This window comes from Mirounga angustirostris, unplaced genomic scaffold (genome assembly GCF_029215605.1).
Source record: "Mirounga angustirostris isolate CCGP_5_RB_7025 unplaced genomic scaffold, mMirAng1.0.hap1 SCAF_11, whole genome shotgun sequence".
NCBI classification, from domain to species: Eukaryota; Metazoa; Chordata; class Mammalia; order Carnivora; family Phocidae; genus Mirounga; species Mirounga angustirostris.
The window spans coordinates 71100616-71127040 of NW_026991719.1; the positions used below are offsets into that span (position 1 = coordinate 71100616).

The following is a 26425-nucleotide window of genomic DNA, read 5'->3' on the forward strand; positions in this document are numbered from 1 at the left end:
AGAAAGGAAATACCTTGATTTCAGAGACTCAAAAGCTGGAAAAGAAGTCTTAAAACAATTTTGCTACAGTGATTTAACTGCCAAATGCTGTGTGGGAAAGACCATGCCTTTCCCCTGGAATGTACCTTGCCTAGACATTTTGCTTATCACAAGCTCTAGTAGTGCAAACGTTTAGGAGTACTTGACACGTGGGGGAAAAGGAATCTTGAGCTTCAGTGCAGGACGTGGAGCTCTAATTACCGGACCATCAAAGCCCATAGACAAGGGAAGAAAATGCAGTATTAAAGAACGCAAACGCTTGCTCTTCTCTCATATCTGTAATGACTGTTTTGAGTCACACGGGAACTTTTCCTATCAATTTTAGCCAGGGATGGGGCAGGACAATCTTGAAACTAAGGAATGGAGACAGAGAAAACTGAGTCTATTCCAGGACAGTGGTGGAAGTACTGTAAAATGAGGCATCCGTCCACCACTCGCAAACCAAAGTCCCTCAGCCTGTTTTTCCAAAGTGATCACAGGCTCCCTGCGCCTGCTAATAGCGCGCAGGAGCCGGTTAGCAACCTGCAACTCTGATTTGAGTGCGGTTTTGGATGCTGGTTCCCATGTGCGCTGGGTATTGGAGAACTCACACTAAGCGCTCTAGGTGGCCTGAACTGTTTACTTCGGAACTCACTAGAATCTTTCTCCTGGAAGCGGGGCGAAGCTATCTTAGCCCCGCAGAGTATGGGAGCACCGTGCAAATGTAATTGGAGCTGCTACCACCCTTTCTTGAATTGAACCCAGGTGCAGGGTGGCGCAGGGTTGCGGAGAGGCATGTTTTGGAGTCCTGCTTTGTGTTCCCACCTCAACACTGGTGGGGCATGGAGGGGGAGGGGCTTGTAGCCTAGGCCACTTTGAGAGCTCTGCGTGATAATTGGCCGTTCTCTCGTCTGACTGCTAGGCAAGAAGCGGAGGAACCATACCGCCCCCTTCTCGGGCTCCATCCTCCTTCGCCAGCGAACCCAGAAAGGCCTCAGGTAGTTGGGAGGCTGACCAGAGAGTCTCCACCTCCTTGCGGGGAGCAGCCATTCGGTGCGCTTGGGAGCCGAAAGGGGTGGAGTCCATTGGCTGGGGTATGCTGCCAGTCTCGGAAGGGGGTGTGTTGGGGGTGGGTTCTTGGACCGCCGCGCGTCCGGGCTACTAGCTGTTCGTTGGGTGGTGGGTGAGCGTGAGCGTGTGAGCCGGGCTACTGTAGACTTGAGAACAGTTTGGAGAGAGCAGAGCGCGCCAGAGAGAGCGCGAGAGAGTGAGGGTGTGAGAGAGTGCGAGCAGATCTAGAGGAGACAGGGCGAGAAAACAGGGCCCAAAAACCTACGGTTTGAGACTGAATGACCATGGCTGTCTCCGCACCTCCGGTGATCTCTACAACTTCCAGCGGTGCCGGCGTCCCAGGGGGCTTATTTCGGGCAGAAAGCTTGTACTCGACTCCCGGGGAGCCTCCTCGTCTCACCCCTAATATGATCAACAGTTTCATGGCCAATAACCACAGCGGCAGCGCCGGGGGTGGCGGGATCGGTGGAGCCAGCGGAGGCAGCGGCAACACTAACACCAACGAGTGCAGGATGGTCGACATGCATGGTGTGAAGGTGGCTTCGTTCTTGATGGACGGTCAGGAACTGATTTGCCTGCCGCAAGTCTTTGATCTCTTCCTTAAGCACCTGGTGGGAGGGTTGCACACGGTGTACACCAAGCTGAAGAGACTGGACATATCCCCTGTGGTGTGTACTGTGGAGCAGGTCCGGATCCTCCGCGGTCTGGGGGCCATCCAGCCTGGGGTGAACCGCTGCAAACTCATCACCAGAAAAGACTTCGAAACTTTGTTCACCGATTGCACCAATGCCAGGTGAGATACTCATTTTTTAGCTTGTTCTTCCCCCCCTTTGCCCTCTTCTGTATGTTTCATCACTCTCATCCAACTTTGCAGAGTGTCTTAACTAGCTTGCCTCTACTCTTCACGCTCTAAGTCGGTGGGGAAAGAGGACTAGAAGGACTAATTGCCCATCCCTTCTAGTCCCTGCTCAGTGGCAGGGCTTGGGTCTAAGATAAGCCCCGCACAAACTTCAGTTTGCTGTCCTCTACTGAAACTTTACAGCCTTTCGCCCATATATTGCATGGCTTATTGGCTGCTTCTGGTTATTTGTTAATTTCTCTATGTGGTTTTCATTCCTCTTTTGTGGCCGTACGGGTCGAAAAGGTTTTCTCCTGAACACAGACACCAGGGACTTTGTAGGGGAGAAGGCTGGCAGAGCTGTAAACTGGGCTCCTAAGCTAGCTAAATCCAGAACACAACATTTGGGGGTTGCAGAGGGTCGGAAGTTTAGAATCCATCCCAGAGGGTGATTCGTTCCCCATCCTGTGTGCTTGTTGTTAGAGTACGTGGGGTGTGTGACGGTGGTGGTTGTGGTGGTGTGTGTATGAGTGTGCGTGTGTTTAGAGAGAGAGAGAGAGAGCAGAGCCAGAGACATAGAGACAGAGAGAGAGCAAGAGCGCGTGTGTGAGGGAGAGCGAGCCTGTGAGGATGTGTGCATATGCCTGCTATGCCAAGCTCCCCCGGTTCACAATACTGTAAAGTCGATGGATCCCATTTTTTTAAAAAGAACGACGACAGATGTCACTTTCCTGGGATCGTCCCTTTTAGGTCATCTGCAGAGGGCAATGTGGGGCATGAAACGCTGGGACTGGGAACTGGTTGAGGGTTGATGTAGAAGTTGGAGAGGATGCTTCCAGCTCTTCTCCCCAGGCAAACAGTTGGAAGGATCCTTTTCCCCCAAAGAGGGGACTTCTTAAATGATGATGACCAGCTTCTGTTGTTGTAAGTGTTCTTCCTTCATATGACAGTAGAATAAATGTCCATTGGTGTACGTCCATAAGCAAATTGTATTCAATGTTTCTAAGTTTAAAAAAGAAAGTAAAATAAACTATATTCAAGATTATTTGACTTTTAAAGACCTGTTAATTAGTCCCCGTAGTGTTTATTCCATCTCCAGTCAGGTAACATCTGTCAGGCATGTACACATTTGGCATACAAACCAAGAAATCATCATCAGGTTAAAGGGAGCAAAGGGTTTTGTTGTAAAACAGCATTACTGTTGATCATTTTGCAGAAAACTTCTGCAGAGGTTGACTTTCTCACAATGCAACTTTAAATCATAAGAACCCTGGATTTACCAACTAAAAGGAACTCGGTTGTCAACATCCCTTGTAAAACCCAAATTACCATGTATAGTTGAAGTATACTGACACCTTGTAGACAAACTGTTGCTGACTGCTACAATAAGATAATGCTACAGAACTTACAAAGGAACCTTTCTTCCCCCACTTTGAGCAGTGTCCTGTGTTCTAGCAATTAAACAGAAACCTGTTTATATGAGAACCTCTAGGTGATTCATATCTGGGGCTTACAAACCTGGTTTATTAGATCAAATATTCTTAAGGTAGATAGGTGGTCTTAAAACACAAAGGATAACTGCTCCCTTGATAAAATAAGCAATTATAAGTTGTAAGAGTAGGAAGGAAATCTTATTTTTACCACAAAGCACTTTACTAATGCACAAACTCAGAAAGTTACCAGGGACTTCAGATGAGGGCCATCTAGTTCATGTGTTGCCAGTTCAAAAAGATACATTTAAACAATTGCAGACCTGAAAACCTTTCTTTCCCCCCTCACTCCCTCCCCCTCCTCCTCTCTCTCCTCCTCCCTCCCTTCCCTCTTCTCTCTTACAGACAGCCATTATTAAAGTGGAACAATTATTACACACAGGAAATTTGTCCTACCTTAATAATTAATTTACACATCCTTGAGCAAAATCTATGACTTTCATTTAAAAATAAATAGATTAGTATTTTAATGTGACTTTGATGCTTTCCTCTAAGTAGAAAGTTTTCTTTAATTAATTTTTATTAGAGCAACTTACCGAAGGGAAAAATGATAAATTACTCTATATCAAGAGGCAGGTGTTCTTATACTGTTTTTTGGACCCTATTTTATGATATGTTTTTAGGTTATTATTTTAATTCAGTTAAGTTTTATTTACTCCTTATCACAGCATTTACAATGCTAACTTTTTTGGGGTCTTAAATTGCTTTTGTGTATATGCATGTATAAAGATGATAGGGAAATCTTAAGAATATAAGAAGAAATATGTATGAGATATGATGCCTATTCCTCCTTTTGCATTTATTTCTTGATGGGTATGTTATTGATTAACATGCATTTTCTATAAGTGTGTTACATGTGTTACAATATATGACTGTAAAAATTTATGAAGTATATTCTATGAATTCAGTCCATGAATGGAGATGAGGAAAACTACTAGAAACACACCTATATTGCAATTTCTAGAGAGTAACAACAACAACAACAACAACAAACAGCCCACAATATCTGGGGAAAAGCTTGTTAATGATAAAATAACATTACTGAATTTTGTCACTGCAAAATGCCCTCATAACCATGTTGTTAAAACCTACAAAATATGATAGTGCTTATAATGGAGGCTTTACGACTTTAGGTAACATTATTTACAGAAACGTGTGCCTTAAATCATTCCCAACATCTGAGTGATTTTATAAAATTGTGAAATTATTATTTAGATCAACATTATCTCTATGACTTTTCTAGTCAGTGAAAAGAAAGGTGAGGGATGTGAATAGGAATGAGACTCAAGAGAGACAAAATAAGGTAGATGAGACATGAAGCCAGTAAGAGAAAAGAGATGTAGGGTATGAGCAAAATGATGCTATGAAAGGAGGTGAAAAGTGGATCAGAAGAGCCTGGAGAGATGCTCAAAGAAATGAGACATGAATCAATGGAGACTTGGCTAAGGAGGATTGTCACTGAGGACTCATGACTTCTTAGCTCTTCTGGCTAAAGGGGGATGCAAGGAAAAAGTATATATATGTTCAGTGAGTGGAAACTCTTATATGCTATTCTGATTTGAGAAAAGAGATTCATCTTCATCTCCTGATGAATAAATTTCCATAATGTATTGTTCAATGGAAGGCCTATTTGTAATGGTGTCATTGGCAATTTTATTTTCCTACATAATAAGCATTTCTTTCTCTCTCTGTCAGTTAACTAAGAGAGAGTACAAGTCCTGACTTAGGATATTCTAATTTGAAATGCTTCCTACACTATTCCAGAAGATGCAAAATGGACCATTTTCAAATTGGTCATTTTCGAAGACCTTAATGTATTGCCACCAAGTGGTGTTTGGATTCATTCGGCTCAGGACATATTTTTATTAATGTGCACTGAAGAAAGGTGAATGAATAAAATACATACATGATTGTTTCTTTGAAAGTACTGAGAGTCATGAGAACTCTAGCAGTGCTTTATATTAACTATTTTGTTATTAGCTAATTTTCAAAATATTCAAACTTGTCTTCCCATAAAAGAAGTTGGAAAATAATACCTGCCTTAGCTACTAAAGAATAGTAAGACTAAAAAAAATCTTGACTATACATTGTTCTATTAAATAAATCAAGCTTTACATCACCGCAATTCCAAAGGGCTATGCAATATTTTTCCTTGATGCTTTTTTACCTCAGAAACTAATTGTAGGGAGATTTTTCTGAGGATTATTAAGAAAATGATGAAAAAAAAGACCCAAACCAAATGGGAAAAGTTATCTTGTTTTAGATCGTTTTTTTTTCTCAAGCTAAGGCACTGTGATTTTTTTTTTTTTAATTTCTTGTGCAGCAAAACTTGGAGTTTTTAACATCAGAGCAGGCAGATTCAGAAAGCAAATGTCTAAAAATCTCACTCTCATGCAATGGATTTTCCTTACTAAATTCTTCAAAGTTTAATGCAGCAGTAAAATATTGAATTAAAAAATTGGTATTCAGTAAATGTGAAAAATCAGCCAGCACATTTTAGTGTTATTTTTTTTTATCTTCTTAACTATATAAAAGTAACATTGTTTGATTTCATGATCAGCATTTCATTTGAGGATCAACTGATTGTTATTCAGTCATTTATGTATAGTTAAATGAATGATTAGAGAAACAAGAATGTATGATTAAGAAAACATTTAAATGTATTTGGAGACATGATTCAACATATATTCAAATGAGTAAAATTCAGTTTTTTAAATTAAAAATTTAAATGATCTAATTGTGGTTAATTGTTATTTTGACCATGTGAACAGAACATAAATGGGCATCCATGTTAGAATAACTTTATGTGAATTATGACTTTAAAACAATTTAAAACCACTTTCAAATACAAGAAATACAATTTTTGTAAGTACTCAATGATTTCGGCTTTGTATTCACACTCGATGACTTTATGGTTCATAATCCACACAGAATAGCAATTTACTTTGAAAATTGATTTTTTTTTCATAGGAAAGTTATACAGAACCAAATTTTTGAAGAACTTGCATCACTTTCCTGGGCTAATATTTTGTATGACTTAACATTTACAGAAACAATAAGAAGATTTTAGAAATTATTCTGGGCAGTAAAGGCAGACATTTTATTTCATAGGATAATGAGGGGGTATTTGGATTGTCTATTAAAAGCAGTCTCTTTGTCGTCATTGCTGTTTTATTAGAAGAATGATGTCAAGATTATAATTAAAGCGATTTAGTCATGTGCCAGTGCACAGAATGTCCACATGCACATTCATTTTAAATGTACACTTCTGCATAACCAACAATTTTTGTATTTATCTAAATATCTGAGCTGGATTTAATATTTGTCCAAACACTCATTTATTAGGTGATGGATATTACATTAAAGAAATGATGCATGATATGATGGAGAATTTCTTTGGATATTTATGTGTAATATTACCGTCAATGTGTAGTATGCCAATAATTAGGAAGTGATGGTCTTCAGACATTAATGTTTTAATGTTCTTTAAGAAACCCTTAATACCTGTAGAAAATATTGTCTGAATTATTTGATGCTTTCTTAAGTAATCTTATTTTGTCTGAATGAAATCCCTACATGCTTTAAAAGTGCTTCTAGCAGGCAAATATAATTGTGAGAAACCTTAATCACAATATATTAGGTTTCATTTGGCAATCTAGATCTTCAGGGTCACTTTATGCAGTGCTGGTGCACTAAGAGATACAAATGATTTAGGTTTATCCACTCTACACGTTTCAAATATGTATTAAAACCACCCTAATTGACCAAAACTGAAAATATTGTTTTCAGAGGAAGGACATCAAACCTTTCCCTAAATCAAAACAATTAGGTATTAATGATATTCTTGTTACATATTCAAAAGGTCTGTGGTAGCATTTTTTTTCCTCCTTTTCTTCCCTTTCGCCATCTCAACCTGCAAAACTCTTCACTGTCACTTCAGATCACGCAATTCTAAAAAAATAAAACAACGTTTAAACACATTTGCTTTGGAAAGGAAATTGAGCATTTGCACCCAATAAGCCTGATTGTGGAACTGCATGCAAATTGTGTTTTGATTTATCTCTTTTACACTTTTTTCCATTTGAATTGATCTTGCATTAATTTCACCAAGCGGCTCTGTGAGGCTGCAGATGTTGCCCTGTGTTTAATAAATCAATGAGACAGATCTGAATGAATCACTTCAGATGGATTCTCTGCTCGGTTTGATGTCTAGATGTTATTCTTAGCTTGTTATCATGACAGATGCATTAATGTTCCCATACACTGCCAGCAATGTCAAAGAGATCGAAGCTTTTAAAGTGGCAGCATCCCTTTTTCCATTTTCTGCTAGAACAACTAAATTCATTTTATTTTATGTAAGGATCAGAGAAAAATTTCAAATCAATCATGAGTTTCTTTATGAAAAAGATTCTTAATTTTCATGCTATATTAACTATTCCAAAATGGTGGAAATCAATATATTAAAACCTAAATACAGTGTAGCTACTTAAAAGTGCCCCCCACATTAATATTTAATCATGGTAGGAAAAATGAGAATAAGTAATATATGATTGGGACACACTGAAAATGTCACTATAAATAGAATAATGCTGTATCCAAATTGATTACAGAAGGGTGTTAGTTTTTAAATCCTTACTAATAAGCTTCTTGTTGGCTTAATGTAGCTGTAATATACTCTTACCAAGGGATTTAGAACTCCTTCAGGATTTAATATTTCTTTTTAGTAGGAAGAAGATAGCCTGTCCAATGTATATTCATCATTTCCTCACTTTGTAAAGCTGAAAATCTTAGAAAAGTTTATTTCAGTTATTTATATTCTGGGTAATTATTTGTAAATCATTCAGTAACAATAAATGCTACTTTTATAATTTAATTTCTCAAACTGTAGAAAAGCATAGGTACACCAAAAGGAACTTTATTATAACTCCAGTGAAATTTATTACCTACCTGCATTAAATATCATGGTGGCCATTCTTTGTATCATTTAACCCAAGGCTTCATTTTCTTGGTTTTAGGATAGGAACAGTTCTGTCAATTCTGTCAATTGTGAAATATTTTGAATTGCATGTTGTGGGTGTTATAACTTTTTAGTTAATCTCTGATATTTGAAAATACAAATTTTAAAAAGGAGATTCAATTTTTCTCTTGTTCAACTTTCTGAAGAATATATATTAAAATAAATTGGCTTTTAGAGGTAGTTCCTTTTTGCAGCATTTACAGTATTCTTTCATCATAATTTTGTTAACTTTATTGAATAGGAAAACAGGAAACAATGTTAATTGATACTGTTGAGGTCTCAGATTCTTCAGGAGAATTTTTATCTCCAAAGTTAGGCTAATTTGGGAAGCTTAGGATATATGCTATGATCTATAGTTTAGAGAGAAATTTATAATGAAGTTTAACAAAGTTATGTACAGGAGTTATTTTTTCAAATTTTGCTTTAAACATGCGAATGTTTTCATGATAATTTTTTGCCACATCTTTCTTTAGAGCTAAATTTATATATTAGAATTGGTGAAATTATTACATTGAGAATGTGAATATAATATAGCTAAATTGAATATAATATAGCTAAAGAGCAAATTGACATATTTATCACTACCTATAAGGATATCCTTAAAAGAGAACTGAATTTGTTACAAAAAAAAGCCCTTGAATTCATAATAATAATTTCTAAGGAGTAAATTTTAACTTTAGTAATATTCATTGCAAAACTTCATTCAGCCTAATATTGTGTATATTTTAGGCACTTAATTCACATTTGTTAAATGAATACAATCATGCACACACACACATTTATTCCTCACCAGAATTCTTTGCACAAATTGCCATTCCTTTGAAAAGCTAGGAAATAGTTACATAAGGTATGCAGTTATTAAAGACACTAATCTTGAAATTTTAATTCCATTATAAAACCATTTGTAATCATGCCATAAACTTTTCACAAATATACATATAAAGCTACCAAAATCTAATATAGGAAATTAGAATTTTGAACTGAAATATATCTTTAAAGAAAGGGTGACTTCTTGATATTTCCTTTTAGTGAAAACCCACAGAAGATACTCTAATATGAATAGGCAAGAATTAATAAATAAGACAAGCCTACTACCATAAAATCATTCTCAGCTATTTAGATTTATACTATTTGATATCAGCACCATCCCTAGTGACAGCTTACTTTTAATCATTCAAACAGAAAATGCATGTTTATCCAAAATGAGTTGGTAAGAAGAGGGTTTTCCTCCCTTCTATCTATAGCCTGTGAATAGAAACACAAATACCTAAGTATTATGATTTACTTTTTTCCTGGATAATCTCAAGACACATTCAGTGCAACATGAATTTACATGAAGTACCCCCCTCCACCCATTTAAAGGAATAACTTAGTTCTTTCAGGTGTAATTAATTTTGAAGAGTAAAATTTCCTTTCATCTAGGATCCCTGAGGTTTAAACTACTCATATATGTGTACTGTTTTGATCCATTAAGATTATTTGTTTTATTAGGGCAAATCGCGGTGAAAACTTTGTAATTATGCTACTGGAATAATATATATATATATATATATATATATATATATATATATATATAGTACAGGAAATTTTAAAAAATAATGAAACATGGTATTTTCATTGCTCTATCACCATTTTATTCTTAAACAAGTTGACTGCTTAATAGTGTATAATGTAGTGTGTATGTTAAGGTATAAAACATTCAATCGCAATTGTGTCCAATGATCTTATCAGGTTGCTGGCAACTGTTAGCTGGTAACAGCATTTAGGCTACATTTAGTATAACTGCTATTTATGTGATGAGTTAAAAAGAAAAAAAGTAATATTGATCTGTCTCTGGATTAAAGTTTGAAATGGGCAACAGCCTGAACACAAAAGGCTTTTTTATGATTTCTCAGCTTGCCATTGATCTCCTAGTTTTATTGCATTCATTATTTATTAAAAGAATTTGCAAGCTAAACATAACGTTAAGCTAGTTTGCACACAGGGACCGCACTTAGGAAATTGAATGGAAATTGCATTAGAGATGAACATCTGTGCTATTTTTCCACTCATGTGTTTATGGGTTTGTATAAAAGGTGTATTGGATTAACAGTTATAACCATTATAGCTTACAGCAATATGTTAGAATCTGAGCTTTTAGTTATTTTGGAAGAAGTCTGTCTCTCACTTATTTGTCTAAAAAAGCATAGTAATAGCATCACAAACAATATTGTGATAAATTTATTTTTTACTATATTTGTTAAATGCATTATCTACATTATGTATCAATTGTGAGATACTCTGCTGTATTGAAGTAAAAACATTTAAAAAATACATACGTAATTATCATTTAAGACTATTCTATCTCTTAATGGCTTTAGGTAGTAGGCTACATAGGTGCAATTTACATAGCACTTATTTTAAGAATGTTGAGTTTAGGGTCATATTAAAGCACACCAAATTCACAAAAACTATATAAAAACTTTAATGTGACCATCCATAAAATATTATTATATATGTATGTTAGGTCTTGATCCTTCTGGAAGGATAATAACGATATAGACACTGAAGACTTGCTTTATATAATACTATGAATAATAGGGTAGGATACTGTATGATATGGTTCCCCTCTTGAATTCAATCCAAGGAAATTTATTTACAAAAACTTGAGTACTTCAACTGAAACAGTTCTCCACAGGACATAAGTTAGACCCTCATGAATATCTTTTTTCCAGTGTTGTCTTTAATCTGTAGACATTTGGAAAACTCAATCTATCAATTTAATTATTGGAATTAAAATAAAATAAAAACCTCATTACAATCATTTTGATCTTATGATTAGATTTGTCGTAACTCGTGTGTGTGTGTGTGTGTGTGTGTGTGTGTGTGTGTGTGTAGAGTATACTATGTGGTGCCAATGTTTTAGTTGCTGCAAACAGAATGAACACCACAGTCTCTTCTGTCATGGAGCTTACATTCTAGAACCATGCTGTCTTTAGCTTAGGGTACTTAAACCATATATCCCCTTTGTTATATTTGCTAAATTGTGAAATCTTTGTGATTACAAATTTTTTGCCAGATATCCATTGTTGAATACTTCAATTTCCTTTCTCATATCTGTCTTGTGTTATATCAGGAAATGACAGCTTTTTTTTAGTTTTTAGAATTATACCAGGAAGTTACAACTAAAAATAGAGTTATTGAGATATAAAACAAATTATTTTAGTTTTATGAATGTAGAGAATTACTCATGTTATAAATAAAATGCATATCAAGAGGAGATTGGAATAAAACAGGTATTTCTACTTAAGAATGGCTGTAGTTAATTGACTTTAGTATCTTTTCTCTGACATATATTTGCTGAGTCCTTATGATATGAGCCCTTAAAAATTCATAAAATTAGTCATTCTGTGAGACATGTTTTTGTAGTAAAATGTGCAACTGTGGATTAAAAAACATGTTTGTCCCCATGTAAAAAAGCTTTCTTCCATTTTTTTTCTTCCATTTGTGTTAGTTTTAAATAGATCCTCAAGCTTAGAGTTTGATTTGCTTTGCAAGATTATTTGCAAACATGTATAATTAAATGTTGAATATTAACATTAAGCCTGCTGCTTTGAAAATAGCCTGTGATCTGCTAAACTTCTAAATTTATTTTGTAAAAAAATTTATGAGTAGCCTCTAGGTTTTTATTTGAGGAAGACAGAAGGGGAATTTTTTCATAGAAAAAAATTTACTGCATAGTACATTTTATGTATAGTACACAAGTTTTAGGTCTCATTTTATAAGCCAATTAGACTATTCAGTTTGAACATACACACACACTATGTATGTATGTATATATATAATGTTAACTGATAATATATGAATATACATATTCATATATAATATATTATAAACATGTATACATATATGTATAACGTATTCTCCAAGTCATTTCATTTGTCACTTCATTTCAACAAATATTTAATAAGTACATACTACTCATCTGTACAAGCATACTTATCAAGGGGAAAGTAGTGATCTTAAGAACTATCCAAATTCTTATTTTTCTTATTTCCAGATTACATAGGTAGAGTTTTATTGTTATGTGGTTAACTCTCAGCTAACCTACATTAATGCAAGGAACAGCAAATGATGTACGCAGTTCAAAATTATGGAAAATTAAAGTAACATTAATTAGACTTTGCAGCACATTTAAAAACGTTTATGACATATTTACCTGTCTAAATATATTTTGCTTATTCTACTATTAAATTGTATTTATATTTTATGAGTATTCACTGGTGGGAAGGAGAGATAACTCAGAAACATGCTGAGGTTGAATTAAATCTGAAATTAAATGCTCCATATAGAAAATATCTAAAGTGAATAAAGTATAAGCAGACATAGAACTTATATGTTATAGCTAACAGCAGTGCACTGGATCATGTTAGTGAGTAACTAAAGTAGTATATTTTGCTTGAATTTATTCTTATGTTGTCTATGGAAATATCTGTATACTTGATGGATATTGTAGTCATTACAGCTATTAGCAGATCAAAAACTGGAAAACTGCATAAAGCCAGTTGTTGATTTTAACATGCTTTCCTGTATTTAGGTCCCCTAAATAACCATCTTCCACAAGCTAAACAAGCATTTGTTGACAGAGAAAACATGGCTTTTGGGTTAAAACACATTGATGAGTATAGCTCTAAGTCATTTTTTGTGAAGTGTTCCTATTCTATGATGAGAATATTTAATCGATTTTCAGCTTGCAGTTTTAAAAAAATGGAACATTATAATCTTAATGCCAGTCATGTCCTGCCAGTCATGTCCTGCAAGAATGGTCATTTTGATGATGCTCACATGTTGAACACCTTGACCTCTGAAGAGGGTAGTAACTGCTCCAGAGCTTAGTTGATATGAGTACATTTGGTATATCCACTTTCCTATGTTTGCAGTTGTTTTGGATTTGTCCTTGTCATACTAAAAGACTGGCAGGTTTTTGTTATTTTAGGGACATGTTCTTTTTCATAAGGTTGTGTGATGTTCACATAATCTCCATGTTGCCAGAGTCTAAAGCTTTTCTTATTATTTACAATTTATTCCCATTGAACTGAATGATTGCTCTTCTGTGTATTGTTTCTTTTTCAAGAGTGCTTTCAGTTTTTAAATGTAAATAAAACTCAAGGAATCCCCCTTTTAGATATTTTTTCTGTATTAGTGGTAAAAATGTAAAAGTATTTGTCTTATGGATTCACGTTCCATCAAAGAAGGCGCAGTGGAGCTCAATAGTTTACAGTTTTCTGTCCAATTAGGAAGGCTCTTTTTTTTTTAAGATTTTATTATTTTTAAACAATCAGTACACCCAATGTGGGGCTTGAACCCACAACCTTGAGATCAAGAGTCTCATGTTCCACTGACTGAGCCAGCCAGATGCCCCAATTAAGAAGGCTCTTGATTTAAAGATAGGAGGACCGTAATTTGGCTAATGTTAACATTGATACAGTTCCATTTGGGCATGGACAAAGGAATGAAGCTAAATAAGGGTGGAGAAAACTTGATGAGAAAATATTTCTCGTGGAAATATTGAATGGATCAGGAACTAGCTGATAGATGAGAGGTAGGCAGTATAGTGTGGACTGATAAGGCCTTTCACGACAGAGTTTTTAAATGAATTATCCCTTTTAATTGCATTCATTTTATTTTAGTGGTTATTTTAAGCAAATTCATGAACAGGCACAGAAAACATAAAAAATATTAGCTGTAAATAAAAATATAAACACTAAAGGCAAATGTGGAAATATTATTCCATTTGAGGTGAGCTGGTGGCATTTGAAACCATAACAGAATATTTGAATACATCTTTTCACTAAAATATTTGTTTACTATGCTAGTAAATATTAATTTAATTTCTGAAATATTTTATATAGCATCCATTTATATTTCTTCTGTAAGTTCCATTATTATTACTGGTCTGTTAACCTGATTTTAGCTTGCCATAGCACATTTTTAAAACACATGTTGACAGTGAATTTTTTTAAAAGGGTTACATTTTGCCTTTGGGTATGTGTGTGAAGTTTTTATTGTATTCAATAGTAACTAAGTGTGCATTTTAGGAAGTAGTTTGAACCACTGCATTCAAGATTATTTAATGAACATTAAAATTTGAATTAAAGAACATCAAAGTGGCATTTTTGTCATTCTTGTATTTAATAAGTACAGTAAAGTTTAAATACTTCCTTCATGCCTTCTGCCTGAAAATATATCTGGAAGCTTAAAATTACTAGCTAAGTATAATAGTAAAAACTTTACATGTATATACTGGTACATAATTTATATAGTGCTTTCATATATGTTAGCTCATTTAATCTGATCATTAGAATAGTCTGCTTTTACAATTTTGTTTTGAAATTTCTAAATTTTTATAAACAAATGGCTGATCATTTTACGACATGGTACTTCTGGGGATCACTTAATCTCATTTAGATTTTTTTCACTCAATGCTAAATCAGCATCATCTATAGTTATAATGAAACTTATAATGCTTCCGGGGAACAATAGTACCTTATGTTTGTGCAGAAGCTCACAGGCTACAAAGCTTGTTCATACACTATCTGCATTTATCCTCACAGCAACTCAATGAGGCAGGTCACCTGATCATGAATTTAGGTGAGAAAATTGAAATGTGGGCAAGAAAAGTAAATTGCTGAAGGCCATATAATCTAGTACAGGCAGAACCAGTTCTTGAATCTAAGTCTTCTGTTGTACCCCCTCTGGTACGCTTTGCTCTGGATACTGTCTCTGAAATGGTTAAGTCTTTTTTTTTTTTTTTTTAAGATTTTATTTATTTATTTGACAGAGAGAGAGATAACGAGAGCAGGAACACAAGCAGGGGGAGTGGGAGAGGGAGAAGCAGGCTTCCCGCCGAGCAGGGAGCCCGATGTGGGACTTGATCCCAGGACCCTGGGATCATGACCTGAGCTGAAGGCAGACGCTTAACGACTGAGCCACCCAGGCACCCTGAAATGGTTAAGTCTTGATAGATGGATATGAGCAAACAAGTTTAGTTAGGTGGTGGATTGTTCCAGTTATCCTCAGAATTATGGAAAAACGAGGAATGGAAATTAGAGATAAGCAAACTAGTAAGAGAGACAAGCAGTACACAGGAAATTCCCTAGAATGTCTTCAGGTTACATGCCCTGAGAGATGCTGCCTTTTAATGATGATGTTTTCAGAAATATAGTAACTAAACTCTAGGTGGTGACTCAATTCCATATGTACGTACAGGAAGGTTTTGGGAACCAACAAAAACTTAACATTTTGAATGGAAAAGTGAAAGGAATAATAATAAGTCAAGAAAGTGTATAGAGATGACAGTAGTTCATCAAAGCATAATATTGAAGGAATTTATGAAATTGGGACCTAGGGGCACCTGGATGGCATCTGCCTTCGGCTCAGGTCATGATCCCAGGGTCCTGGGATCAAGTCCCACATCAAGCTCTCTGCTCAGTGGGAAGCCTGCTTCTCCCTCTCCCTCTGCCTGCCACTCTGCCTACTTGTGCTCTCTCTCTCTCTGTCAAATTAATAAATAAAATCTTAAAAAAATAAAGTTCCCTGCTCTTGGGAAGGGGGTCATATTCTAGGGTATGGTAGTGTGGATGGAGGAAGACAACAAACAATATGCATAATAAAGAAGTCAATTATATTGTACAAAGGTGGTAAGTGCTATGGAAAAAAATAAAGTAGAGTAAGGCAAAGGTATGGGGGGAATTGGAGCTGGTTGCAGTTTTAAATAGAATGGGTATTATAGCCCTCGTTGAAAATGTGAGCTTTGTTCACAGACTTGAAAGAGAGGGAAGTTAGTTAAGCCACATCTGGGGAAAGAGTGTCCTAGGCTGAGAAAACAGTTTGATCAAAAGCCCTAAAGCAGGAGCATGCCTAGCAGTTTTGAGGAACAGTAAGGAGGCTAGTGAGGCTGGAGTGGAATGAGTTGAGGGAAAGAATAGTAGGAATAAGATTATAATGGTAATGTTGGTGGGGGTCATATAGGGCCTTTTAAGCAATTTTTAAAAAAAATTTTGAATGAAATGAGGAGTTACTGCAGGGTTTTGAGCAAGGCTGTAACAGGATTTGACTTAGGTTTTTAAAGGATCATTCTGGCCGCAGGTTGAGAATAGGCTTAATTAAAGTGGGGCAAGAATAGAGGCAGTCAGGTTGCTATTGCACTGAACTGGGAGAGACATGGTGGTGGTTTAGACCGTAGTGGTAGTGTAGGGGTAGTAAGAATTAGATTCTGGGTAGGTTTTGAAGGTAAAATCAATAGGACTTCCTGATGGATTAGACACTGAGTGTGAGAGAAAGAAAACAGTCATGAATAACTCCAAGGTTTTGGTATGAGCAACTGAGAATATTAGGTTTCCATCATTTCAGGAGGGGAAGACTGTAGGTGGAGCAGATTTGGGGAGAAAGTGCAGGAGTTCAGTTTTATATTTGTTAGTTTTTAGATATCTTTTTGCCTTTTCAGCAGAGATGTAGAGTGGTCATTGGATAAAGAAGTTTGGTATTTGGAAGAGACATCTGGACAGGAGATATAAATTTAGGACAGGAGTGATTGTAAATAGAAAAGAGGAGAGTTTCAAAGACTGAGTCCTGAGTCACATCAAGTCAAAGATGATGAAGAAGAGGAGGAATCAGCAAAAGCCTGAGAAAGAAAATCCAGTGAAATAGGACAAAAAAAAAAAAAAAGAAAAAGAAAAAGAAAAAAAACAAAAAAACAAAAACACAAGAGAGAATGGTGTCCCGAAGCTAAGCAAAGGAAGTATATCAAAAAAGAAGGAGTGATTAACCATATCAAATACTGCCAATCAGCAAAAAACCATGAAGACAAAAAAAATGGCCATTAGATATGACAGTGGAAGTCATTGGTGATCTTGAGAGCAGTATGGGTGGAAAAATATGATGAAAATTCTGGGTGACATGTTGTTTAAGAGAGAATAGAAGGAGAGGAATTAGAGACAGAGTATAGACAGCTCTTTCCAGGGATTTGTGGCAAAGATAGCATAGAACTCAAGGTGGGAGGGAGTAGCTTGAAAGCAGGGATCAAGAGGTTATTATATTTTATTAAGATGGAAGACATAACAGCATTGTGCAGTCAGCAGTTTTCCACTAGAAATGTTTATTTTTTTTTTTGTTTTTGTATTAGGTTTCTTTTTTCACATTTAAAAAAAATTTTATTATGTTATGTTAATCGCCATACATTACATCATTAGTTTTTGATGTAGGGTTCCATGATTCATTGTTTGCATGTAACACCCAGTGCTCCATGTAGAACGTGCCCTCTTTAATATCCATCACCAGGTTAACCCATCTTCCTGTCCCCCTCCCCTCTAGAACCCTCAGTTTTTTTCTCAGAGTCCATAGTCTCTCATGGTTCCTCTATTCCTCCGACTTCCCCCCTTCATTTTTCCCTTCCTACTATCTTCTTCTTTTTTTTTAACATATAATGTATTATTTGTTTCAGAGGTACAGGTCTGTGATTCAACAGTCTTACACAATTCACAGCACTCACCATAGCACATACCCTCCCCAATGTCTATCACCCAGCCACCCCATGCCTCCCACCCCCCACCACTCCAGCAACCCTCAGTTTGTTTCCTGAGATTTAAGAATTCCTCATATCAGTGAGATCAGATGATACATGTCTTTCTCTGATTGACTTATTTCGCTCAGCATAATACCCTCCAGTTCCATCCATGCCATTGCAAATGGCAAGATTTCATTCTTTTTGATGGCTGGATAATATTCCATTGTATATATATATATATATATATATATATATATATATATATATATATATATATACCACATCTTCTTTCTCCATTCATCTGTTGATGGACATCTTGGCTCTTTCCACAGTTTGGCTATTGTGGACATTGCTGCTATAAACTTTGGGGTGCACATACCCCTTCGGATCCCTATATTTGTATCTTTGGGGTAAATACCCAGTAGTGCAATTGCTGAATCGTATGGTAGCTCTATTTTCAACTTTTTGAGAAACCTCCATACTGGTTTCCAGAGTGGCTGCACCAGCTTGCATCCCCACCAACAGTGTAGGAGGGTTCCCCTTTCTCCGCATCCCCGCCAACATCTGTCATTTCCTGACTTGTTAAATTTAGCCATTCTGACTGGTTAAAAATTTCTGTAGGAAAGAGAGAGGAGTATTGCTGAAGTGATATTCTTGAATTGGAGAGAGTGGATAGGTTCCAGTGCATAAGTGAAGTCATCAGGTTTGGATAAGAGCAAAATTAGTGCATCTCCAGATGGGAAGCCTGAGTATGTAAATGGAGATTCTGGTTGATCTGGTATGTGGACTCTATGGAAGTCCTCTTCTATTAGTTTGGGAGGACTGGAAAGGAAGTGTTGGAGGTTTGAGGAGAAGAAGAAAGTGTAAAATAGCCATCTAGTTGAGGAGAGTGAACTATTTAAAGAGGTTAATATGATTCCCAGGCAACATCAAAAACCTTTTGATGTTTATGATCATAAATTCAAAATGGTTAGTGTGGTTGTGTGTTTTAATTCCACTTATGCAGAGCTGCACTGGTACTGTGCAAAGTAGGCAAAAATTGGATTTAATAAGATTTACGGTTTTGCTAAGTGGTATGAGTATAACAAAACCAGAGGGGGCAAGGGAGTTGAAGGTTTTTGCAAAAAGCAATTATAATGGATGACAGTGCATTTTAAACTGCTAAGGAAAAAAGAGGACATCAAGGATGTGAGAGACAATGAAAAGATGGTAGTGTCCATGAATTGGAGGTTCCAAGAAAAGGTCAAAGGATTGTTGCAGTGGGAGTACTACAAGGTGTGAACCAGAGAGAAGTAGTGAGGGTCAGAGTAGGATGCACAAAATTAAAAATATGGAACTGTTGCAGTTACTGGTAAATTATGAAGTTTAGGGTATGACCATGGGCATTAGTGGCTGAAGTAAAGAGGGCAAGACATTTAGAGGAGAGGAGGTCAAGAAATTAAAAGATCAAAATTTAAAAAGTATTCCTCATTCACTATATTACGAAAGTTTGAATATTTACTCTAACAATCCCCATTTTGCCATGAGAATGCTGTGCTTTAGTTAAACTGTCTTGAAGAATATGGTGAAAAATAACATTTTCTAAATAATTTAAATAATGTTTGGCTTATTTTATCTATTTTTAACATTTTTTACAATAGATAATGCACTTCATTTTTATTATGAACTGAGTTTTTTCCCCCAAGTTTTTATTTGAATCCCAGCTAGTTAACATACAGAGCAATATTACTTTCAGGTGTAGAATTTAGTGATTGATCACTTACATACATCACCCAGTGCTCATCACAAGTGCCCTCCTTAATACCCATCACATATTTTTTTAAAGATTTTATTTATTTGAGAGAGAGAGAGAGCACAATCATGGGGAATGGCAGGCAGAGGGAGAGGGAGAAGCAGGCTCCCCGCCAAGCAAGGAGCCTGACGTGGGGCTCAATCCCAGGACATTGGGATCATGACCTGAGCCGAAGGCAGTCCCTTAACCGACTGAGCCACCCAGGCGCCCCTACCTATCACCTATTTAACCCATCCTCCCATTCACTTCCCCTCTGGTAACCAGTTTGTTCTCTCTAGTAAAGAGTCTGTTTCTTGGTTTGCCTCTTTTTTCCCCTATGTTCATCTCTTTTGTTTCTTAAATTTCCACATGTGAGCGAAATCATATGGTATTTGTCTTTCTCTGACTGACTTATTTCGCTTAGCATAATACCTTCTAGTTCCATCCATCTCATTGCAAATGGAAAGATTTCATTCTTCTTGATGGCTGAGTAGTATTCCGTGGTGTGTGTGTGTGTGTGTGTGTTTGTGTGTGTGTGTACACTCTTTATCCATTTATCAGTTGATGGACATTTGGGCTCTTTCCATAATTTGGCTTTTGTTGATAATGCTGCTATAAACATCAGGGTGGATGTATCCCCTTCAATCAGTATTTTTGTATCCTTGGGGTAAATACCTAGTAGTACAATTGCTGGAACTTAGGGTAGTTCTATTTTTAACTTTTGGAGGAACCTCCATACTGTTTTCCAGAATGGCTGCCCAGTTCGCATTCCCACAAACAGTGAAGGACGTTTCCCCTTTCTCTGCATCTTTGCCAACACCTGTTGTTTCCTATGTTGTTAATTTTAGCAATGAACTAAGGTTTTTTTTTTTTTTTTCTTATTATGTTATGTTAGTCACCATACAATACATCATTAGTTTTTGATGTGGTGATCCACGATCCATTGTTTTCGTATAACACCCAGTGCTCCATGCAGAACGTGCCCTCCTTAATACCCATCACCGGGCTAACCCATTCCCCCACACCCCTCCCCTCTAAAACCCTGCTTGTTTCGCAGAGTCCATAGTCTCTCATGGTTCATCTCTCCCTCCGATTCCCCCCCTTTTTTCCCTTCCTTCTCCTAATGTCCTCCATGCTATTCCTAATGTTCTGCAAATAAGTGAAACCATATGATAATTGACTTTCTCTGCTTGACTTATTTCACTTAGCATAATCTCCTCCAGTCCCATCCATGTTGATGAAAACTTGGGTGTTCATCCTTTCTGATGGCTGAGTAATATTCCATTGTATATATGGGCCACATCTTCTTTATCCATTAGTCTGTTGAAGGGCATCTCAGCTCTTTCCACAGTTTAGCTATTGTGGACATTGCTGCTATGAACATTGGGGTGCATATGGCCCTTCTTTTCACTACATCTGTGTCTTTGGGGTAAATACCAGGAGTGCAATTGCTGGGTCATAGGGTAACTTTATTTTTAATTTTTTGAGGACCCTCCACACTGTTTTCCAAAGTGGCTGTACCAACTTGCATTCCCACCAACAGTGTAAGAGGCTTCCCCTTTCTCCACAAACTCTCCAACATTTGTTGTTTCTTTCCCTGTCCATTTTTGCCATTCTAACTGGTGTAAGGTGGTATCTCAATGTGGTTTTGATTTGAATTTTCATGATGGCGAATGAAGATGAACATTTGTTCATGTGTCTGTTAGCCATTTGTATGTCTTCTTCAGAGAAGTGTCTTTTCATGTCTTCTGCCCATTTTTTGACTTGATTATTTGTTTTTTGGGTGTTGAGTTTGAGAAGTTCTTTATAGAACTTGGATACCAGTCCTTTATCTGTAGTGTCATTTTCAAATATCTTCTCCCATTCTGTGGGTTGCCTCTTTGTTTTGTTGACTGTTTCCTTTGCTGTGCGGAAGCTTTTGATCTTGATGAAGTCCCAAAAGTTCATTTTTGCTTTTGTTTCACTAGCTTTTGGAGATGTACTTGAAAGAAGTTGCTGTGGCCGACGTCAAAGAGGTTACTGCCTATGCTCTCCTCTAGGATTTTGATGGATTCCTGTCTCACATTGAGGTCTTTCATCCATTTTGAGTTTATCTTGTGTATGGTGTTAGAGAATGGTCGAGTTTCATTCTTCTGCATGTGGTTGTCCAATTTTCCCAGCACCATTTATTGAAGAGACTGTCTTTTTTCCATTGCATATTTTTTCCTGCTTTGTCGAAGATTATTTGACCATAGAGTTGAGGGTCCATATCTGGGTTCTCTATTCTGTTCCATTGGTCTATATGTCTGTTTTTGTGCCAGTACCATGCTGTCTTGGTGATCTCAGCTTTGTAATATAGCTTGAAATCGGGCAATGTGATGCCCCCAGCTTTGTTTTTCTTTTTCAATATTTCCTTGGCGATTCTGGGTCTTTTCTGATTCCATACAAATTTTAGGATTGTTTGTTCCAGCACTTTGAAAAATGTCATTGGAATTTTGATCAGGATGGCATTGAAGGTATAGATTTCTCTGGGTAGCATAGAGATTTTAACAATGTTTATTCTTCCGATCTTTGAGCATGGAATATTTTTCCAACTTTTTGTGTCTTCTTCAATTTCTTTCATGAGTGTTCTATAGTTCCTAGAGTATGGATCCTTTACCTCTTTGGTTAGGTTTATTCCGAGGTATCTTATGGCTTTTGGTGCTATTGTAAATGGAATCGTCTCTCTAATTTCTCTTTCTACAGTTAAGTTGTTAGTGTATAAGAAAGCAACTGATTTCTGTGCATTGATTTTTATATCCTGCCACATTACTGAATTGCTGTATGAGTTCTAGCATTTGGGGGGTGGAGTCTTTTGGGTTTTCCACATAAAGTATCATGTCACCTGCGAAAAGAGTTTTACTTCTTCTTTTTTTTTTTTTAAAGATTTTATTTATTTACTTTAAGAGACAGAGAGAGAGTGAGAGAGCACGAGATAGCGGAGGGTGAGAGGGAGAAGCAGACTCCCTACTGAGCAGGGAGCCAGATGCAGGACTCGATCCTGGGCCTCTGGGATCATGACCTGAGCCAAAGGCAGTCACTTAACCAACTGTGCCACCCAGTCACCCCAGAGAGTTTTACTTCTTCTTTGCCAATTTGAATACTTTTTATTTCTTTTTGTTGTCTGTTTGCAGTTGCTAGGACTTTTAGTACTATGTTGAACAATAGTGGCGAGAGTGGGCATCCTTGACCTGTTCCTGATCTTAAGGGAAAGGCTCTCAGCTTTTCTCCATTGAGGATGATATTTGCTGTGGGTTTTTCATAGATGGATCTTATGAACTTGAGGAATGTTCCCTCTGTTCCTATACTCTGAAGAGTTTTAACCAGGAAAGGATGCTGAATTTTATCAAATGCTTTTTCTGCATCAATTGAGAGGACCATATGGTTCTTCTCTCTCCTTTTATTAATGTGTCCTATCACATTGATTGATTTGCGAATGTGGAACCACCCTTGCATCCCAGGGATAAATCCCACTTGGTCATGGTGGATGATCCTTTTGATGTATTGCTGGATCCTTTTAGCTAGGATTTTGTTGAAGATTTTGGGATCCATATTCATCAGGGATATGGGACTGAAATTCTCCTTTTTGATGGGGTTTTTCTTGGTTTGGGGATCAAGGTAATGTTGACCTCATAGAATGAGTCTGGAAGCTTTCCTTCTGTTTCCATTTTTTGAAACAGCTTCAGTAGAATAGGTATTATTTCTTCTTTGAATGTTTGGTAGAATTCCTCAGGGAATCCATCAGGCCCTGGACTCTTATTTTTTGGGAGGTTTTTGATCACTGCTTCAATCTTGTTAGTGGTTATTGGCCTATTCAGGTTGTCAATTTCTTCCTGTTTCATTCTTGGCAGCCTATAGGTTTCCAGGAAGGCATCAATTTCATCCAGATTGCTCAGGTTATTGGCATATAGTTGTTGATAATAATTTCTCATAATTGTTTCTATTTCCTTGGTGTTAGTCATAATCTCTCCCCTTTCATTCATAATTTTATTAATTTGGGTCCTTTCTCTTTTCTTTTGGATAAGTCTGGCCAGTGGTTTATCAATCTTGTTAATTCTTTCAAAGAACCAGCTTCTGGTTTTGTTGATCTGATCTACCGTGTTTCTGGTTTCTAATTCATTGATCTCTGCTCTAATCTTAATTATTTCTCTTCTAATGCATGGCTTAGGCATCGTTTGTTGCTTTTTCTCTAGTTCTTTACGGTGTAGATTTAGTTGGTGAATTCAGGATTTTTTGATTTTTTAAAAAAATATTTTATTTATTTATTTGATAGAGACAGACACAGCAAGAGAGGGAACACAAGCGGGGGGAGTGGGAGAGGGAGAAGCATGCTTCCCGTCAGCAGGGAGCCCGATGTGGGGCTCAATCCCAGGACCCTGGGATCATGACCTGAGCTGAAGGCAGATGCTTAACGACTGAGCAACCCAGATGCCCTGGGATTTTTCTATTTTTTTGAATGAGGCTTGGATGGCTATGTATTTCCCCCTTAGGACCAACTTTGCAGTATCCCATAGGTTTTGGACTGAAGTGTTTTTGTTCTCATTGGTTTCCATGAATTGTTTAAGTTCTTCTTTGATTTCCTGGTTGACCCAAACATTCTTGAGCTGAGTGGTCTTTAGCTTCCAAGTGTTTGAATTTCTTCCAGATTTTTTGTTGTGATTGAGTTCCAGTTTTAAAGCATTGCAGTCTGAGAATATACAGGGAATAATCTCGGTCTTTTGGTATTGGAGGAGTCCTGATTTGTGACCCAGTATGTGGTCTATTCTGGAGAAAGTTCCATGTGCGCTCGAGAAGAAGGCGTATTCTGTTGTTTTTGGGTGGAATGTTCTGTATGTATCTATGAGGTCCCTGTGGTCCAGTGTATCATTCAAAGCTCTTGTTTCTTTGTTGATTTTCTGCTTAGATGATCTGTACATTGCTGAGAGTGGAGTATTGAGGTCTCCTACAATTAATGTATTGTTATCAATATGACTCTTTATTTTAGTTAACAGTTGGCTTATGTAGATGGCTGCTCCCATGTTGGGGGCATAGATATTTACAATTTTTAGATCTTCTTGTTGGATAGACCCTTTAAGAATGAAATAGTGTCCTTCTGGGTCTCTTACTACAGACTTTAGTTTAAAATCTAATTTGTTTGATATAAGAATTGCTACCCCAGCTTTCTTTTGAGGTCCGCTGGCATGGAAGATGGATCTCCATCCCTTCACTTTCAGTGTGGATGTATCTTTAGGTTCAGAATGAGTCTCTTGTAGACAGCATATGGATGGGTCCTGTCTTTTTATCCAATCTGTAACCCTGTGCTGTTTTATTTGAGCATTTAGACCATTCACGTTGAGAGTGATTATTGAAAGATATGAATTAATTGTCATCATGTTGCCTGTGAAGACCTGTTTTTATAGATTGTCCCTGTAAATTTCTGTTGTATATCACTCTTAGGGTCTTTCTCCTTTTATAGAACCCCCCTTAATATTTCTTGCAGGGCTGGCTTAGTGGTCACATATTCTTTCAGTTTCTGCCAGTCTTGGAAGCTCTGCATCTCTCCATCCATTCTAAATGCTAGCCTTGCTGGATAAAGTATTCTTGGCTGCATGTTCTTCTCGTTTAGTACCCTGAATTTGTCTTGCCAGGCCTTTCTGGCTTGCCAGGTCTCTGTGGATAGGTCGGATGTTATTCTGATATTCCTCCCTCTGTACTTAAGGAATCTCTTCCCCCTAACTGACTTTTAGATGGTTTCCTTGGTTCTAAGATTTGAGAGTTTTACTATTACATGCCGGGGTGTTGGCCTGTTTTCCTTGATCTTGGGAGGGGTCCCCTCTGCCTCTAGGACAGAAATATTTGTTTCATTCCCCAGATTGGGGAAGTTCTCAGCTATGTTTTACTCAAGTATATCTTCTAGTCCTCTCTCTCTCTCTACCCCCTCCGGGATTCCAATAATTCTGACATTGGAACACTTCATGGTGTCACTTATTTCTCTGATTCTATTTTCATGGATTCTGAGTTGTTTTTCCTTGGCCTCCTCTTTCCCTTTTTATCTATTAAATTGTCTTCCAGGTCACTAATTCGTTCTTCTGCCTCACTTACCCTAGCTGTTAGATTATCTAGATTAGATGGGTTCTCATTGATAGCATTTTTAAGTTCTGCCAATTCAGCTTTCATTTCTGCCCTTAGAGACTCTATGTTGCCAATTGATTTCTCCATTCTAGCGATTGTCTTCACAACTGCTAGCCTGAATTCCTTCTCCAACATCTTGGTTATATCTGCATCCATTTGTAAATCTTCTGCATAAGTCATAATCCCTGAGTCTTTCCTATTTTGGGGGTTCCTCCTCCTAGTCATTCTATTGAGGGGTGGTTGAGGGAATGTATAGAGTCCAAATTATTGATCAGAACTCAAGCAAGGTGCACCTGTTTTCTAGGGACCTTAGGGTTGCTGACCTCTTGTTTTCCCAGCCTGTCTTCTGGGGAAGGGGCCTGCCATGCTGTTACCCACGCAACCCTGTTTGGGCAGATTTGCCCTGCCTCTGTGGGGGGAATGGGCTTAGTGGGAACTGGTGTTTTGTAGCTTTTTTTCTCTGGCGGCTTTCCCTGGTGGCTTTCCGTGTCTCTTCTGAGAGTCAGAGCAGAAGAGGCCCTTTCCAACCCTCTGCCTCAGAGCAGAG

The 26425-nt window shown here is 37.1% G+C and overlaps 1 protein-coding gene across 2 annotated transcripts in view; it reads left to right on the plus strand.

The window, feature by feature from the left end:
• Window positions 1–1159: 1159 nt before the first annotated feature.
• Window positions 1160–26425, plus strand: part of DACH2 (dachshund family transcription factor 2) — a 909992-nt gene continuing 884726 nt past the window's right edge. For both annotated transcript variants that reach the window (XM_064574314.1, XM_064574315.1), the window contains exon 1: window positions 1160–1882. In XM_064574314.1, the coding sequence (XP_064430384.1) occupies window positions 1368–1882 (515 nt within the window). In that variant the 5' untranslated portion in view covers window positions 1160–1367. The remainder of the gene's footprint in view (window positions 1883–26425) is intronic.